The sequence below is a fragment of the Micromys minutus genome (genome assembly GCF_963924665.1).
Source record: "Micromys minutus genome assembly, chromosome: 17".
Taxonomy (NCBI): domain Eukaryota; kingdom Metazoa; phylum Chordata; class Mammalia; order Rodentia; family Muridae; genus Micromys; species Micromys minutus.
Window position 1 is genome coordinate 39,173,437 of NC_137952.1, and position 18,345 is coordinate 39,191,781.

General features: G+C 44.5%; 1 protein-coding gene across 1 annotated transcript; it reads right to left on the reverse strand.

Moving 5' to 3' along the window:
* Positions 1-7,455: 7,455 nt before the first annotated feature.
* On the reverse strand, positions 7,456-18,194 carry TRMT6 (tRNA methyltransferase 6 non-catalytic subunit). Its single transcript, XM_080931311.1, has 11 exons — positions 18,014-18,194; positions 14,933-15,060; positions 13,846-13,955; positions 13,264-13,355; positions 13,068-13,151; positions 12,673-12,797; positions 11,664-12,016; positions 11,198-11,283; positions 9,924-10,026; positions 9,738-9,824; positions 7,456-8,642 (listed from the first exon to the last, which is right to left on the reverse strand). The coding sequence occupies exons 1-11, from the start codon at positions 18,142-18,144 to the stop codon at positions 8,451-8,453; spliced, it is 1,491 nt and encodes a 496-aa protein (XP_080787437.1). The 5' UTR covers positions 18,145-18,194; the 3' UTR covers positions 7,456-8,450.
* Positions 18,195-18,345: the final 151 nt, after the last annotated feature.

Below are 18,345 nucleotides of genomic sequence, written 5' to 3' on the forward strand. Positions count from 1 at the left end.
GAAAGCCTTGGTGATGAAAAGTTCTCTGGATTGGGAATACAGACATCTGGTGCAGCATCTCTGGTACCTTCCTCGGTACATACTTGATTTCTACCTTATATGAAGACAGAGCTCTGATTCTGTTAATTCTGACCAGCTATGTAGCTGATGGCAAGTTCTAGTTCTCAGGTTCGATAAAATAAAGGTTTCTTTCCCACAAGGCATTTCTAACAAGAGTTTATATGAAACTCTTGTTATGTGATTTCTGCTTCCCGGAAATCAACGAGGTAGGTAATGTCAACCACTGCTATTATCATCCTATAGCTTCTTGTTCCATGACAACCAGACAATCCCCTTCTTCCTCAATGACTGATCATCTCGTTTCTTACCAACAGCACCTTCCACTAAGGTTACTTTTAATTGTTTTCCGTTAGGATGAAAATGTGTTTTCTGGAAGGTGGGGAAAATGTCTGAGGGTCGTGGGTGATCTTTATGACTCTCCCCTTTTGCTAAGTTGAGAAATGCTGTACTAATTTATCCAGATTCTTTCTAAATGAACACTGAGCAAGCGGAAACTTTATTGCTGTGTTGACTTGGTCCCTATGCAATAAAGTTTCAGTGAACAGTTATAACCACGTCCTCACATTTCTAGAGGGCCTCTCACTGTCCCTTTCCTGGAGTCTTTCTTCCTGGATGTGGGATCAGGACTAGCTTCATGAAAGGGCCGATTATACACAGACGTTATGAGTACTAAAGGCCACCTTCCTTCCACCACTGTCCTGCCAGTCATGAGTCACATGGTCTTGGCAGGGTCATGCTTCTGCAGAGTATCTACAGAGAAGGCTCCTTCTTGCCTCTTTAGCTCTGGTGGCCCCTGACATGTCTTGGCTGTGGTATAGGTAACAGTATAGGTGATGACAGGGTGACACCGAACTCTGCTCCCTCTTCCTCCACATGACACCTTCTCCTTGCAACTTTCTATCTCCCAACATGGCACTATTGCTGAGAAGGACAACAGCCATCATATACTGAAGGTCTCTCTGACTCCAGTATGACCTCATCTTAAGCAATTGCATCCGTAATAACCCTCTGTCCAAATAACATTCCACCTTGAGGTCCTGGGTGTTGAGACATCAGTGTATCTTTTTCTGCGCAAAAAATTTAAAGCATAAGACGACAGGTCAACTCTCACCTCCTCTGAGTTTGTCATTCTGTGGCACATTCTATACTGCTTTCCGGAATGTCCCAGCAGCCACCTGCTTGATAATGCATCCTTTCCCACTTACTGGTAAACTTGGAGGTAATCCCATACAGCTATTTATCCTCACATTCTAATGTTAGAATTTACTCCTGGTGGTTTATGACCTAAGAAATGATCCACAGTCATGGCTCATATGTAAAAAATAATTTGTTATAGATCAGACATGCCTAATACAGCCTAGTGTAAGGACTCTGGAGATGCTGAGCACTCAGACTGAGCTGCTTGGTCCTGGCTGTCTACTGACTAATTTTGATATGACTAGGTGTCTTAGTTAAGGTTTCATTGCTGTGAAAAGATACCATGACCAAGGCAACCCTAATAATGGGACATTTAATTGGGGGCTGTTTATAGGTTCAGAGGTTCAGTCCATTATCATCAAGAGAAGAGCGTGGGCAGCGTCCAGGCAGGCATGGTGTTAGAGGAGCTGAGACTTCTTTCTACATCTTTATCCATAGGAAGCTACAAGTAGACTACTATCTTCCATGTAGTAGGAATGTCTCTAGGCCCAACCCCACAGTGACACACTTCCTCTAACAAGGCCACACCTCTTAACAGTGCCACTCCCTGACCAAACACATTCAAACCACCACACTAGAAGTTTCTGGCATACCTACAGGTGATCTGTTAATGTTTTCAGAAAATTATCTGAGAGGGAAAAACCTATCCTTAATGTAAGTGGTATGGTCCCTGAAAGACTGGGGTTATGGACTCAGATGAGATAAATTGTGACAAAAGAAAAATGCTGGCTCAGGGTCATTTGATGTGACTGTGTTCTCTCTGCCTCTGTCTGTCTCTGTATTTGTTTCTCTTTTTCTCTCTTGATCTCTCTGTGCATATTTTCTTGTTTTAAAAAAGATTTATTATATTTTATGTATATGAGTACACCGTCTCTGTCTGCAGACACACCAGAAGAGGGCATCAGATCCCATTAGATGGTCGTGAGCCACCATGTGGTTGACTGGGAATTAAACTCAGGTCCTCTAGAAGAGCAGTCCGTGCTCTTAACCACTGAGCCATCTCTCCAGCCCTGTGTATTTTCCTTTAAAGAAACATTTATTTTGTTTTTATTATGCATATCTGTTTGAGTTTGAGCATGTACGTATGTATGTATATGAATGCAGTTGCCCAAGGAGGCTGGAAGAGGCCAGTTCCACTGGAGCAGCACTAGACAGATGCTGGGATTGAACTTGGGTCCTCTGGAAGAGCGGTGTGTTCTTAACTGCTGAGCCTATATGTCCCCCTTTTAATAGCCTTACTGTGTATCCCAGACTGGGTTTTAAACTCACTATCCTCTTGCCTCCAGAATATCTGAATTACAGACATGTCCCACAAGACTTAAAAGGTGTTACAGGGTGGTATCCTGGATGACTGGCTTACCAGCCAATACCTATATCCAACTGTGGGTGTGAATGTGCCCTGAGGACCTCATCTAAACTTAATTGCATTTCCCAACTAGGTTCCATTCACAGGCTCTTTCAAGATTATCTGTTTCTACCATGAACATATACAGCTCTTAGGTGCTTAACAATATTGCCATCAACATAGACCTACATGACAGTGGTCCTATAGGTTACAATGGAGCTTAAAAAGATACTTTTACTAATGACAGTGGTGCTATAGTTACTTTTGTTTGTCATGAGTTCTTTGGGGGTGGGGGAATGAATAAGTATACACAGGTGTGTGTGTGTGTGTGTGTGTGTGTGTGGTGTCTCCCCAAGAAAAGTCTGTCACATAACAACAATTATACCCACATACACACATACAATACATATATAGACACATACAAATATAAAATAGTAAGTGCAGGCCATAGCTGCAGAAAGATTTAAGAGAAAGAGAGTGGTGCTGAAACCATTTCCTTCTTGTTATGTTAGATTTTTCCAGGGCTTTCTCAACAAAGCACTGTAAGTCAAGTAAAACTAAACAGAAATTAATTCATCAAATTTGAGTGTGTGTGTGTGTTTTACTTTCTTTTTCTAACTATTTACAAATATAAGAGCCATTTTTAGGTGGCAGATTGCATTAGTTACTTTTTTATTGCTGTGAAAAAAACGCCATGATCAAGGTGACTTTAAAAAGGTGTACTGGCTGGACTTGTGTATCAACTTGACACACGCTGTAGTCGCCAGAGAGGTAGGAGCCTCAGTTGAGAAAATGCCTTCACAAGATCTGGCTGTAAGGCATTTTCTCAATTAAAGATTAATGGTAGAGAGCCCAACCCATTGTGGGTGTTACCATCTCTGAGCTGGTGGTCTTGGGTTCTATACGAAATCAGACTAAGCAAGACTGAGCAAGCCAGTGAGTGGCACCTCTCCATGGTCTTTGTATCAGCTCCTGCCTCCAGGATCATGCCCTCTTTTGAGCTCCGGTCCTGAGTTCCGTCAGTGATGGACAACAATGTAGAAAGCGTGAACAGAATAAACCTTCTCCCTGAGTGCTTTTTGATCATGGCATTTGTCACAGCAATGGTAACACTAACTAAGACCGAAGGGAAGGTTATCTGGGCTTGCGGTTTGGTACACAAGCCCGTCGTCACCACTGTGCGGGAGCATGGGAAAGGGGAGCTGAAACCACAAAAATCGAACAGTGAGGGCAAGCCGGGGATGGCTGAAGGCTTGACCTCCAGTGACACTCCCCGGCAAGGCTACACCTCCTGCCCCTTCCCAAACAGTATCGATGAGGACCAGGTATGCACATGTGTATCTAATTCAAATCACACCGTGAAAAGCAAGGAGTGACCACATTAGACTTGTGGGCTTCCATATTATATATAAGCACGTTTTACTGTGTGTCACACAGGGGACAAAAAAGGACCGAGGAACCACTTCACCCTCTACCTTAGTTAGGGTTTCTATTGTGATAAAACACCATGACCAAAAGCAACTTGGGGAGGAAATGGTTTATTTCAGCTTATAGCTTCAAGTCTACCATCCAGGAAATCTCTAACATCTCCTGTTAATATCAACACTGCAACACAAAACATTTTAACATTTAAAAGATCCAGAGCAGGACTTGGTGAATTTGGTGTTCACTCAGTGTACTCTCTTTCTAACAGGGATATTTTACTCTGTGTCATTGTATTAAAATTATGGATCTTGTTTTAGAGTTTTTTTTTTTTTTTTTTTTTTTTTTTTTTTTTTTTTTTGTATTTTGATTTTGATTTTGTTTTGAGACAAGCTGACCTGGATCTGAAACTCACAATACAGACCAGGCTGGCCTTGAACTCAGATCTACCTGCCTCTGACTGGGAGTGCTGGGGTTAAAGGCATATGCATTAGTTTTATAAAAGCTTAGAGATTCCCTTGAGTCTCAGTTTTGGAGAGCCAGAAAGTTCATCAGGTAAAGGCTCTTGATCTCAAGCCTGATGACCTGAGTTCGGTTCTCACGATTTGCATGGTGGAAGGAGAGAACAAACTCCTCCAACTGTCCTCCACCTACACATGGACAGAAACACTCAGGCCTGCACAGAAACACACACAAACACATGCAGTAAGTAATGTAAAATTAAAGTTCTAGAAATGTAAAAGACTTTGGAAGTTGGACCAAATGGATTTTTATATTATGAGATGGCCAGAAACCCATGGGGACAAGGTTGTTAACTTAAAAGTGATAAGTTGGAAGCCCAGTGAGATGGCTCAGCAAACAGATGATCACACACAGGCATGTTATTCTGAGTTTGATTCCAAGATCCCACTAGGTAGGAGGAGAGAACCAACTCCCTAGAACTAACCTCTGATTATGTGTGCTTCAGTGCACACATACACGTGCACACACACACACACACACATACACACACACACCCCGAAGCATTTTAGAAAGTGCTGTTTGCTGGGCATGGTAGTGCTCTCCTTTAATTCCAGGGCTTGGAAGGCAGAGGCAGGAGGATCTCTATGAGTTCCAGGCCAACTGGAGCAACATAGTGAGATCTGCATCAAAAACCAAACAACAACTCCACACACGAAAGCAAACAACAAGCAAACAAACAACAGCAAAACACCCACAACAGAAAACTCCCAAATAAAAAGTGCTAAAGTTCATCAGGTGAGACAGTAGACTTGTTATGGATATGGTCAACAACAGGGGATCTACAATAACTAAAGAGACAGGCCTCTGGGTGAGTCTGTGTGAGGGATTTTCTAGATTAGGTTGCAGTAGAAAGACCCACCCTAAACATGGGTGGCAAGATTCCCGGGGCTGGATCCTGTACTTGGTAAAAAGTGACAGCACCATTTGTTGCTGCCTTCTTCAGTAGCCTCTCCCTTGTCTCCACTCCCTCCCTGCCATATTTGCCTCCCCCATAAACGACAAGCTAAAATACACCGTTAAATTGCTCTGACCAGGTATTTTGTCTCAGCCGTATTAATAATCAATATGCCAAAGAAACAAACCATACCACCATCAACAGACACCTTTCCAGAGATCAAGAGATACACTGGAGACCTAGACAATGTGACTGCAGGCAAAAATGGAGTGTCTGTTGATTCTGACTTTATTCAAAGATGCACCACAGTAATCCATGATAAACCAGGTGATTTAGGACAAGGACACAGATGGATGTATACAAGCCTGCGGGGCGTTTTCTTAATTAGTGACTGATGGGGGAGAGTCCAGCCCATTATGAGTGGTGGTCCTGGGTTCTATAAGTGAACTGAGCAAGTCATGAGACCGGCAGTAAGCAGCACCCTGTCTATGGCCTCTCCATCACTCCTACCTCCAGGTTTTTGTGTTCATGAGCTTCTGTCCTGACTTCCTTCAATGATTAGCAGTGTTATGGGGGTAAGTCGAAGAAACCCTTTCCTCCCCATCTTGCTTTGGCTGTAGCATTTAATCACAGCAATAGAAACTCTAAGGCAGGATCTGTGATTTTTCAGGTTGGTTTTGTGTGTATGTGTGTGTGGGTATGCACGTGCTATGGCCGACATGTATGAGACAGTCAGAGGACAACCTCAGATGCTGCTCCTAGTCGGGCCTTGAGCTTCTGGATTCCAGGCTCTGCTTCCCACTTTACCATTGGAATGCTGGGATTACTGCTTTACTTTGGCTCTGGAACTCTTAAGCATCAGTGACAATCATTTTATCCACTGAGCCATTGCCCTAGTACTTGCTGTGATTCTTTTTTTCCTTTTTTAAAAAAGTTGCTTCAGGGCTGGGAAGATGGGTCGGGGGATAGAAGTACTTGCTGGACAAGACTGACTACTCCACACAGAGGAAGAACGGTCTCCTGGGAGCTGTCCTTTAACCTTTCTTTACATGTGCGCCATGACATGCATATGCCATCACTGACACACTGGATACACACACTTGGTTAAAATACTTGTTCTAATGAAACAAAGATAAAGCTGTGAATACCTTATAAATGTTAACAGGATAGTTAACAGTTTGTTCCTTGTTAAGGAGCTGTCCAGGCTTACAATCTGACCTGTGCTCAGAGTTAAGTCCAAGGAGAACTCAAATTACCAGGCTTAGGTGCAAGCACTTCACCCATTTGGCTGGCCTATGTGATCTTTTATTTTCTTCAGGTAAAAAGGAATATTATCCTGTAGCTGCTAGGTCCACTCCTTCCTGGTACCGCACCCACACATCACAGTGAAGGGCCTGAGTGCTGCAGCCCTCTGGAAGAGCAGTCCGTGCTCTTGACCGCCGAGCCATCTCTCCCGCCCTAGGATGGCCTCTCTAGCATTTGTGTCGTTACAGTTTTTACAACCAATACTTTCTAATAACATGCAAATACTGTATTTTCATGGGTTCATACTATGACTAGCCTGAGCTCACTCCCTCCAATCTCCCCTCCTCTCTTTTCTCCTTTTTGAGTCATCTGCTAGTGATCTGCCAATAGCTCAAACCTTAGATCCCAACCTTGGAGGGCAGACTAAATCATTCAGAGAATGGACTAAGTACTGGACACCAGTTGAGCACTTTTAACAGTGACCAGCCCTACTGGACAGTCTCATCTGTGCAATCTTACCTTCTTAAACGTGACTTGAACGTGGCACATTCCAGTGTGCTCTACCACACGGACACGTGTCAGTCAGCTCCATGTAATAAATGCAGCATCATATCATTAATGACTTATGGCTCACAAGAAAATTTTATTCTTTAAAAGCAGTTGCTTAGCAAAAAAGAAATAAAAACTAAAGTTGGTAACCACTGCAGCCTTTATCAGAACAGCACAAGCTATTAGGAAAGCAATTATTTCTTCCCAAGATGCTCCACGCTGTCCAGGCTTCTATGATGACAGGAACTCTGCAAGTGTCCTAGTGAACAACACTTAAGACTCTCAAGGGGACAGGTCTTCAATCACACTAGACATTTTATTTCATACAGTGGAGATGGAAAAGGAATTTGATTATACTTCTTTCAGAGCAGATAGAGGACACCCGCCTCACGCCAGCAACCTTTACAGACCAGTGTGGGAAATCCCCAGAAGGCACTTGAAACACTTGACAACACACCGAGCGCTGTTCTGTCCTGCACAAGTCGTTACCACAGTTCATTCTCTCTGTCCACGATGACACACAGATACATCCATGTGCATGTGTTTTTACCAATACCGATACATGATTGTGTCTGTGTCTGAGAGGGAAACGACCAATTGTGTACTAGTACACGGAAGTGCTAATACTTCAGAACAGAGAAGCTTTCACCGCAGAGGAGCACCCACCAAACCTTCCTATGCACCCCAAAGGGGAGAGGCGGGAAAATAGATACCCGGATTTTCCTTTGGCCACTGACTATTAAAATAACAAAATCTAGTATCTAAAAAAGCTTCTTCCATTGCAGGGCACAGGGCAGACATTTTTTGGTACTGTAAATCTCATAGGCTCACACATCCATATTGCTTAGGCAGAAGAGAATGGATGAGAGGAATTTCCTTTCATTGTTCACCAAGTTTTAGCTAGGTTGTGTTCATCTTTGCTTAAAATATAAACGAAGACTTACACATCAACATTCTCAAGGTGTAGACATTGCACTGGCAGATCCTTTAAGAACTGATCTGATGTGATACGGAGCTGCTGTGCCAATCCATTCCCACCCATCAGAGTTGCAGCCCTGACTAATCCTTCTGTACCAGAGGCAAATGAAGGGCTCACTTCTTCCCAGGAACAGGTGCGCACACACTCTTAGGACGGGAAAACATTTTTAGTGATGACACTTAAAGTTTAATTACTAGCTGCAGAATGCCTTGGAACAAACAGTAATCTCCTAAGAGTTAAGAGACAGAGTCCATGCATTTCTGTTTCTTAGCGGCTGGCTCCTCAGCCTTGTGTGGGTCTAAAGCACCTGCAGAGGACTTGAGACTGGGGTCTACTCGAAGGCTGTCCGAGACAACAGTGAATCCTGACAGAAGGTACCCTCCACCTCCGCTCATCAACAATTTCGGATGACTTCGATCTGGCAGAACCTAACCAAGACAGAAAAAAACAGATTCAATAAAACGTGTGAAGCTCCATTTCTCTTAAACTGAATGCTTGTTTGTGTGAGAGGTGCGTGTGAACGCTTCCTGCAGCACTCCGGCCTATGCACTGCTGTCTTCCTTCTGATTTCAGGAAGCTCAATGGCCAGCAATGGGACTTGGGGTGTATGGAGAAGCAACACTGGAGGGCTGCTTCCCTGCTGCCTGCTAATCCCATCGAGGGCTCTGTTCACCTATCTCCTCTGCCACAGAAAAAGGCAGTGTCACGACCATGACGGACTACTGTGGTGGGAAGAGGCTCCAGGTAGCAGGATGGGGCACAAGGTAACTCACAAGTGGCCCCTCCGATCTCAAAGCAACTGGCTGTGAAGCACTCAGGCAGCAAAGCCCCTCCAGCTGCTGTGACTTTGGGATCTACTGCAGGGATCATACGCAGGCGATCAAACAGGAGCTGACAGCGCAGTGGCCTTTACTCGAGGCTTCTCACTGGCCTGCCTGAGAATTCTTCAAGGATTGCTGTAGGCTGTTCTCTTTTGCAAGCATTCACCTCGCTAATCCCATTTCCTTTCTCACTTTTAAAAGGCCCCTTTGCTCTAATGAACTGGCACAGGTCTGAGGTTGTGGCTCAGTGGCACAGTATTTGCCCAGCATAGCTGAGATCTGATATCTAACCCTGCCAGAGAGGGTAGACGAGGAGAGAATGAACACACCTCAGTCTGAGTTCTGGAACACACCCCACCAGTCAATCTTGAAACTGCCTGGGAAGATGTGTCAGCAGAGGACACGGTCACTTCAGGTCACTTCATTCCCAGTGACCACCTCTACAGACGGCAAGGTCTTGAGGGTAGTATAACTAGTTATTTGCATTTTAAATACCTCTGAAGTAGAGTTACAGACGTGCGCTCTGATATGAAAAGCAGGCCAGGAAGCCAGGTAGCCAGGATATTTTTTTCTGAGTGGCGGGCAGACATTTCCACCACTGCCGGTGTAAAACAGTGGCTCTATTTAACAACGCACAGCACTGCTGCAAGAAGCCAGCGTCCCCAGAGACCAACTCTAGGGCCTGGCAGTGAGAATGCTTACCTGGTAATTTCTGAGCCAGGTTTCGGACAGCCGCAGGTTAATGACTCCTCCCCTCTCCCGAAGTTTTGTGTAGCATTCCAACAAAGGCTGAGGGCAGATTCAGAGTCCTGTTAGATATATCCCAAGCTACAGCACGAAGATCAAAATTCATATGTAGGAAGTTTGTCCATTTCACCTCAGCATTACCTCTTTGTACTGACAATAGACCACAAACGGCCGTGACGGGGCTACAAAGTCCAGCAGAGACAGCAGCAGGGGCGTGGGGTGAAAACGACTGGCCACAATCAAACTGCAAGGAAAACAGAACATTTATTACTCTACACCCTCCAAGAGGAGCACGGGTTTTAAATGTATTTAAAATAATCACATTTTAAATCATGGGGTTTAGGCATGATTGCACATAACTAAAACCCTAATATCAGGCTGAGACAGGAGGATTGCCTTGAGTTCCAGGTTAGCTGGAACTATACAGGGAGTCGTCGGCCAGTGTGAGCTACAGAAGTACGGGGCACTACACAACATGATAGAAATGCAAAGCAGAATGAAACCATGAGCTATTCATTTCTAAGAAACAGGGTTATGAGTGTCTGTGCTGCCTGAATACTCTATGTAGTGTAGGATATTCTTGTATCTTTTAGATCATCTGGAAGCAAATTCAACAAACACCGCAAATCCACCTCCCACTGACAGGTGCTCTTTTACTTTAAAGATGTATCATTATCAGTACTACTACTACTACTACTACTACTACTATTATTATTATTGTGTGGTGTGTGTGTGTGTGTGTATTCCCCTGAAACTAGCATTATAGACAGTTGTGAGCTGGGTAAACAGCAGTTCTCTGTAAAAGTACCTCTCTAGCCTCTGACAGGTTTTTCATTAGCTTTTTGTTGGCTGGTGTTATAGCCATTTTAATGCCTCCCGACCCCTGCACCTAGGAGGACAGTCTTATCAGATAGTCATTACTGAAGGCTGAGATTTCTTCAACTACCTCTCTGCCAGACTTGGACTTTCTTTAAAACCAACCAACCAAGTACTTTAAAATAAAAGCTTTGATGAATTAACTTTTTAAAAAAGTTACGGATGTATATGCCTGCATGTATATGTGTGTGTGTGTGTGTGTGTGTGTGTGTGTGTCTAGGTTTCTAAGGAGGCCATAGGTGTTAGATCTCCCCAAAATTGGAATTACAGGTAGTTGAGTCACTGGACAGGGTGCTGGTAACACTGATCCTTTGCAAGAGCAGTGTATGCTCTAAAATGCTGAACCATCTTTCTGGCCCAGACTCAACCTTTCTTAAAACAAAACAACCCCCCTACCTCCCCCCAAAAGTAACCCAAAATGGGCTGAACAGCTGAGTGTTCTCATCCCCACGAGAATCAGGGCAGACAGTGGAAAGGGCTCCTGTGCTCAGAGCAGAACGCAGCAGCACCCTGCACCCTGCATCCTTTGATCAACATACCCATCTGCATTCCTTTCTCCCAGCAGAGCAGCGGCCTCCATGTGTCTTTTCCTCTGCTCTTCTTGTCGCCTTTGTTTTTCCTGAATCTTTAACGACAGCAAGAAACCAATGTACTGACGCACTGAACCAGCCTTACAAAAACGCCCTGGTCTACCAGGGCGGAGCAGTGGTGCCCAGCAGACAACAGGAGGGCTGGTCTGTATGGAAGGGGAGGGCACAGGATAAAGTTTGCTCTCTAGTGGCAACCCTCATGCCACCCGAACACTGTGAAGTAGCCACTAGAGCCGCCCAGAGCTCCAGCTCAAAGACTAAGTCACAGGGCCATGTACAAACACCCATTTCCCCAAGTGTTTCTGAAAGTTAGCATCTGGGGACCTAAGGATTCAGAGTCAACCCAAACCTCACGACTGAAAACTCACCGAGGCTCTGAAGCTATTACAAGAACAGTGACTCCTGACATACTTACATAATCTCTTTTGCTTCCTTTTTCTCTAGGCTCCTTATTCTCTGGGTTCCCGGGAACGGTTTCCATTGGCCTCTGTTCTGTGTTGCTTTCTGGGCCATCTGCAATGTTCTCCCCATCTGCTTGTTCAGCAATCTCTTTCTCCTCCAGCTCAGCATTACTTCCTTCAACTGGAGTGCTGTCTTTAGGCTCTGAGGATAGCATTTCAGCAGAAAATGTTCCATTGAGGAGACTGTTTACTTTGTTGAGGGGGAATTCATGAAGACCACTGAGGAAGGATTTGGGAAATCCAAAACAAGCTGTTGCTGCCCGAACGGGTCCATCTCCAGGGTAGAGCTGAATAATGGAGCCAAAGCCTGAACAGACAAAACAAACAAACGAACATCTGTACAGTGCAGGGAATCTAGACTTCAAGCCTAAGTCCTCACGGGATTCTTCTCCCAGGTCTAAGGGGTGGATAGTGCCAAAGTCCATGGGGGGTAGGGGTAGTGGTCACTGAGGTGATGAGTATCTCATTCCGTACAGAGAGAGTATATTTCCAGAGCAAAGAGAGCCTTAAAAAAGCTTATCTCCTCTGGACACCATGGAAGACCCAGTGATCTTGTTCAGAGGTCACATGTTTTGGGCCTATTTGCTCTTTCCTTGTTCATCCCCAGATAGGGTGGATGCAAGCTCTTATCTTCTACAGAGTCACGGAAATCAGACAGGTCAGCTTGTGAATTCCAAGAGAGAATTCCTCCTGAGAAGCCTCCCCACTCATCCTGTCAGTTCCTGACACACAGTACACACCAGCTGTTTTACTAAAATCATTAGCCAACTGCAGTTCCAGAATCATCCGCACAGACACCAAAGCAGGAAAGGCCAACGTCGCAGACCAACACAGCTTTAGTGTGGAGAAATGGACCACAGCAGTCTATCTACTGAGGTAACTTCCTTATTCTTAAAGAAACTCAATCTGGTTCTCTAACTTTTGATCCCTGGACTTCTCACACCGCGGGAGCTTACATCTTACCTCCCATTCGTTCCATCATGGCACCTAGCACCAAGCCCGAACAAGTTTCCATGACAATCATTTTATTCCCAGCACGGATATTTCCCAACGTCAACATCTGGGCTAGCGTATCGTATCTCATGTGGCTAAGAAATAAAAAAAAAAAAAAAAAAAAAAGGAAGATTTGCTCACTTTTAGCTAAGAAAAGCCTGACATTTAATAACAGCTTTTCTAGTTGCTTTTTAAGAATTATGTCGATAAGATTATTGTTTGCTTGAGGCAACAGTAAAAGGACTTACAATTTATGAGGAAGGAGGACACTTTATGCAGGTGAGCAAGCTTTTCATTTTACTTAAAATCATGACTCTCTTAAAGACATTTCCCCCAATTATATTTTGAAAGGAAACAAAGCGTACTTAATTTTTCCAGGTTCTCTTGCATAATACATAATTGAAAGAATACGGGTAGATGGCTTCAAAATAGTAACGATGGCTTCGTATCTGAGGAATTAAGAGCAGAACAGCAATCTGAGATAAAATGACCGAGAACATCTCATTCTTAGTAAATAGAAAATATACACATTTTCCAACCATTTCATGCAGTGCGACTTACTTTTTCTTCTTCTTTTTAATATATTTATCTTGGGCAAATTCGGTCTTGTCTCGAAATGTTGTACTATTTTCAATTAGCTGCTGAACTATTTCCTAGAAGAAAAGGAGCAAGCAGATTTCCTGAAGCTTCCCCTACTTACCCTGGCACTCAGCTGAGGGCTGACTTCCATCCCCTCTTCCGCAGAAGTCCGAGTGGATCAACTCTGCATGTCTAACGCTCTACTTGGGATTTGAAACAAAAACATTACAACCCCATTTAGACTTTTCCCCCCTGGTGTCGGGCATGAAACCCAGGGCCTTGTGAACAAACTTCCTTTAAACCAAGCTAAGGGAAGAGAGGTTGCCAAGAAAGAGAGACTACAGATGACAGAAAGGCCCTGTTAGGTCCCCTTCCGCCAGGCCTTTCAGTGTGGCCACTCGGTCTATCATCCCTGCTCTAAGAAACAAAATCCTGATGCATTCCACACTTTAACCGCCATTTTATTTTACCTCAAAATTGAGATTATAGACGAGTTTGTTACATATAAACGACATTATAGATGGGTTTGTTACACACAAAGGAAGAGAAATAACCCATTTTTACCTCTCCTTTAATGCCCTTGTCTTTCAGAGCTTTTATATCATCCTGAGTAAGTTTCTGGGACTTTCCATCATCAACTATATTTCGATTATCGGTGCCCGCTTCTTTGGTCTCTAAGGAAAGAAATTGCTCTGTGATAATTCTTGATATGAAACTTTATTAAAGGTTACATTTTAATTACTTAATTTTACATGTGTTTGTGTATGTGTAAGGACTTGTGAATGACATGGTGCATGTAAGGTCAGAGGACATAGTTCTTTTTCCCCTCATGTTTCGGAGATCAAAATGAGTTCAGTCATCAGACTTGGTGACAGGTACCTTTACTCACTGAGCCATCTTGCTTACCCTGATTTGAAATTATTTTGGAATGTTTCCTTTAAAACCTTTTTTTTTTTTAAAGAGCTGGGCATAGTAGCACAGACCTTTAACCTAACAGTAGGATCTCTGTGAGTTAGAGGCCAGCATGGTACACACTGGAAGTTCGAGGCTATGTAGAAACCCTTTCTCAAAAAAAAAAAAAATTTCACATTTAATTTTTTGTGTTTGAGTGTTTTGCCTATATGAATGCATGTGTGCCAAATGCATGCCCGGTGCCTGAATTCAGAAAGGGCCTCAATCCCTGGAACTGAAGTTTTAGATGGCTATGAGCCATCGTCAGGGTGTTCAGAACTGAACCTGGATCTTCTAAAAGAGCAACAAGTACTCATGACTATTGGACTACCTTGTCTGGCATCCTGAAAGAGTCTTTTTGAGATAAGGTCTCACTTAGCACAGTTTGGCCTCACAGTCGCTAAATAATTAACTTGAATTCTGATCCCCTGACATCGTCTCTAGAGTACTTCAATGACTTGTCCAGTTTAGAGAGTGCTGCAGATGCACCTGGTGCCTCACCTATTGGGTGAGGGCTCTACTTCCATGCCTGCACCTGCAATCTTATCCAGAGTTCCTACTCACACTCAGCTCAAGTCTGGCCCTAGCTCCTCAGGACCACCCCTTATTTTAGCTAAGTCTCCCGAAAGTATCCAAATTAAACGGACGTCTGCCAACTAGTCTGTAACTAGAGAGCGCCCATCTCATCCCAGTGGTGTACCTGATGTGGGCTCTTCTAGCTTCTTCCTGAGCTGAAGGCTTCCTCCACTGCTCACTTCAAACGTTGACCCGTAACTATGGCCAATGGCGTTATCCAGGTAGAACCACTGCTTTTCAAAAGTTACTTTTCTGAGGAAGAAAAGGCAACCAATCAACGGATTCCTTTTGCATTCCTGCTATGAGAAGTGTGCTAATTCTAGCTCATTTCAAGAGTGCTCGTGATAAACAGTTGGCAGCATCACTTCTGACAAATGAACCCGAGAGAGGCAGGGCGGGGACAGACATACACTCTAATAAAGGAGCTAGGGAAACACTGACTAGAAGAGAAAAGACAAGCCTTCTGCAGGACACAGGTCTGACTGCATTTTGCATCTTACCCAGGATGCTTAAATTCAGATTCTGCAGATCCCAACAAAGGTAAGACTGACAAGATTCCCAGGCCATAACTGTGCATCATAATGCCCCATGCAACTCCCACTAGAAAATCCCCAGCAAAATAATCACTGATGACAACAACTTTTAAAACTCCCTGGTCTCTGTCTAAGTGGCTATCCTATTAGGTAAGTAGCAAATCCAAACAATCCGTATCAGAGTAAACATTACTGATAATCTACACATCGGAAATGAACGGAGCACTAAAGTACTGCCCAGGGCTGGGCATTCAAGTCCTACCTGAGATCTGTCCCTTATAGCAACTTCAAAGAAGCACAGGACAGAAATGCTTTCCTTTCACGACAGCTAAGGCTCAAGAAAACATACTGTTGGGAATCAGTTACCTGGTGTAGTGGGACACACTACTCCCAACACGCAGAAGGCAGAGGTGGAAAGATGCCAAATTCCAGGCCAGATTGACTTTAGCTACAGTGTTCTAGGATGCTCCTCTGGATTACAACACTCCCTCCAAATTGAAATATTTCCTCTAGGAAGGAAGAAGACACTCACCAGCCTCAGGGGACAAACAAAAGGTCATATGTCTGGAGAACAAAAACCTGGAAGTTAACAGTTGCTGGGTGCCGTGTGCCGTGTGCCGTGTGCATGCGAGCGTGTGTGTGTGTGTGTGTGTGTGTGTGTGTGTGTGTGTAGAACTGACAATCATCAGTCAAGCTGCTGAGAGAAATTCAGCTTAGGAGCTACTAGACAGCTTCAGGGTTGTAGGTTTCTGGGAGTAGTTACCCATGTTGAATGGGCTTTCTAGTGCAGCTACCTTGTAAATAGCCCCTTCCCCATACTTCCGTTAGGGGAAACCTCATTGGTTCACCATCTGCTGCAGTCGGTACTTTAGTCTGCTGTAGGTTCCATTTCTGAGGTGAAGGTATGTGTGTGTGATGACTCCCCAGAAAATGGATGTCATATAACACACAACAGCTGTGTACATGTTTCTGTGAGGAGCTAAAGCTACAGTATTCACACAGGTCTGCAGGTATTTTCTATCGCATGGCACGGTTGACACAAAGAAAAGCTTGGTGCCTAAGGAAGCGTCAGGGCCTAGCTTACATGTACAGAGTTCTGAACTCTGGGACCCGTCCTGTCCTGGTGAATTGTTTGTGCACCACCTCATTCTCCTTTTCCGTTCTAGATCCCACCATATCTTTGTATATCATATCCCTTAGAAAATCGTAACTACTTTTATCCTGTGTGTGCTTGGGTACCACAGTGTGCCCATGGAACTCTGGTGCCGGCTCTCACCCTCCATCTTTCTTCGAGACAAGTTCTCTCTTGTTCACTGTTGCCATGTCAGGCTAGTGGCCTCTAACTTTGAGATTCTCCTGTCTCTCCTCCATCCTGCTGTAGGAATGCTGGGTTATAGATATGTACCAACACACCTCATGCTTACGTGGGTAATCTCCCCTCACCCATCAAATGTCACTTGAACCACATGAATGAAGTTTCATGGCCTCCAGAGGTGCTTCTGACTCCCAATTCTTACTCTTTGCTGGGTTCCCAGGAACTAGCATCTATTTGTACCCTTTTATCTTCCTCCTTTAATCATGCTGGTGTTAATGAAACACTGAAGCTGGGTTGACTTATGCTTCTGCCAGATTATCTTATGTGCAAAAGTGTGTGTGTGTGCATGTGCACACACTCAGACTGACTGCCCGAAAGCGCAGGCAGGAAACTATGGGAGGCAATCTGATAAATAATGAGCTGCATGCTTCCTGGGAAGAAGTCAGAGTTGCAGAGAGCCACAGCTGCTGTGGTGATAGGGAGGCTGCTGTGGTGATAGGGAGTCTGCCTTGGGATGCAGCCGGATTCAGCAGGTTATTTTCAAAACACAACAAAAAGTACTGTCATGGCTTTCCTAAGAACAGGGGTAGTAAAAAGAGCTTCCAAATAACTTCTAGAGAGTACTTTTTGAGTCAGGATTTCTCTGTGTAGCCAAACGAACCAAGTAACAAACAAAAAAGTGCTTTTTAGAACTAAAGGTACGGTATTTCTCATTGGTAATAGAAAAGATGATCTAATAAAGCATGTTATAAAAAGGACACTCAAATAGTTGAACATGAAGCAATCTGAGTGTTATGTAGCAGACCTGTAACTCCACCATTTGGGAGGCAGAGAAGTGTTTGCTTCAACTGACCATCAGCAAGCACTAATGCACACTGGCCTTCAGCTCAACATTTACACTGTAGAAAGTTCTCTTATAGTAGACTGATGTTTTTCCACTGGGGTCCAGAGAAGACTGCCTACCTGCAAGCCGTACTAGGTGTAAGACATCTTTCTGTTTCATCTCCCTTCTCGCTTACGGAGGAAGTTGAATTTATGGAAAAAGTGAGGAGCTGGGAGGTGTGAGGCATAATGAAGAGATCTGAATGTGAAAGGTTGAATAAGTTCTGTAAGAACAGAAAGGACCTCCAAGAACCTTCGGTAAAGCACCCTCCGGCGTGGGAGTATCAAGAATGGAATTCCCGGGAAGAGAATCTGGCGCAGAAGGTAGAAAGGATCCCAGTGGGAAGGCCTCTCTGTGACAGTAGCAATAAAGACTGAGGAGCGGGATTCAAAGAGCCAAGAATGGGACACAGAAGGGAGTGATTATCTGGGTGGTGGTGCGCGCTGCCCAAGGCCAGTCAGTCACCAGACTCACTTTCTCCGCTGGACTTGCACTGCTTTAAACACATCTTCTCGCTTCAGCACCACGAAATCGCCGTCATGGATGCAGTGGTTCCCGAGATGCGGGGGCTGTGGGCTCGGCTGCTCCGCGGCTGACTCCTCCATGGACGCCAGGCAGTCTTCAATTCAACCTCCGTTCTTGCTCCAGCCGCTAGGAGCCCGGCACAAGCAGAAGGGACCAGAGCCTCCGCCGGCACCGCCCCCACGTGCTGCACGCCGCTTCCGCTTTCCGGTCCCGACCTCCGGACGGCTTCCGGGAGCCTGGCGACTTCCGTCTATTTGAACTCTTTGATTGGTTACAGTTCG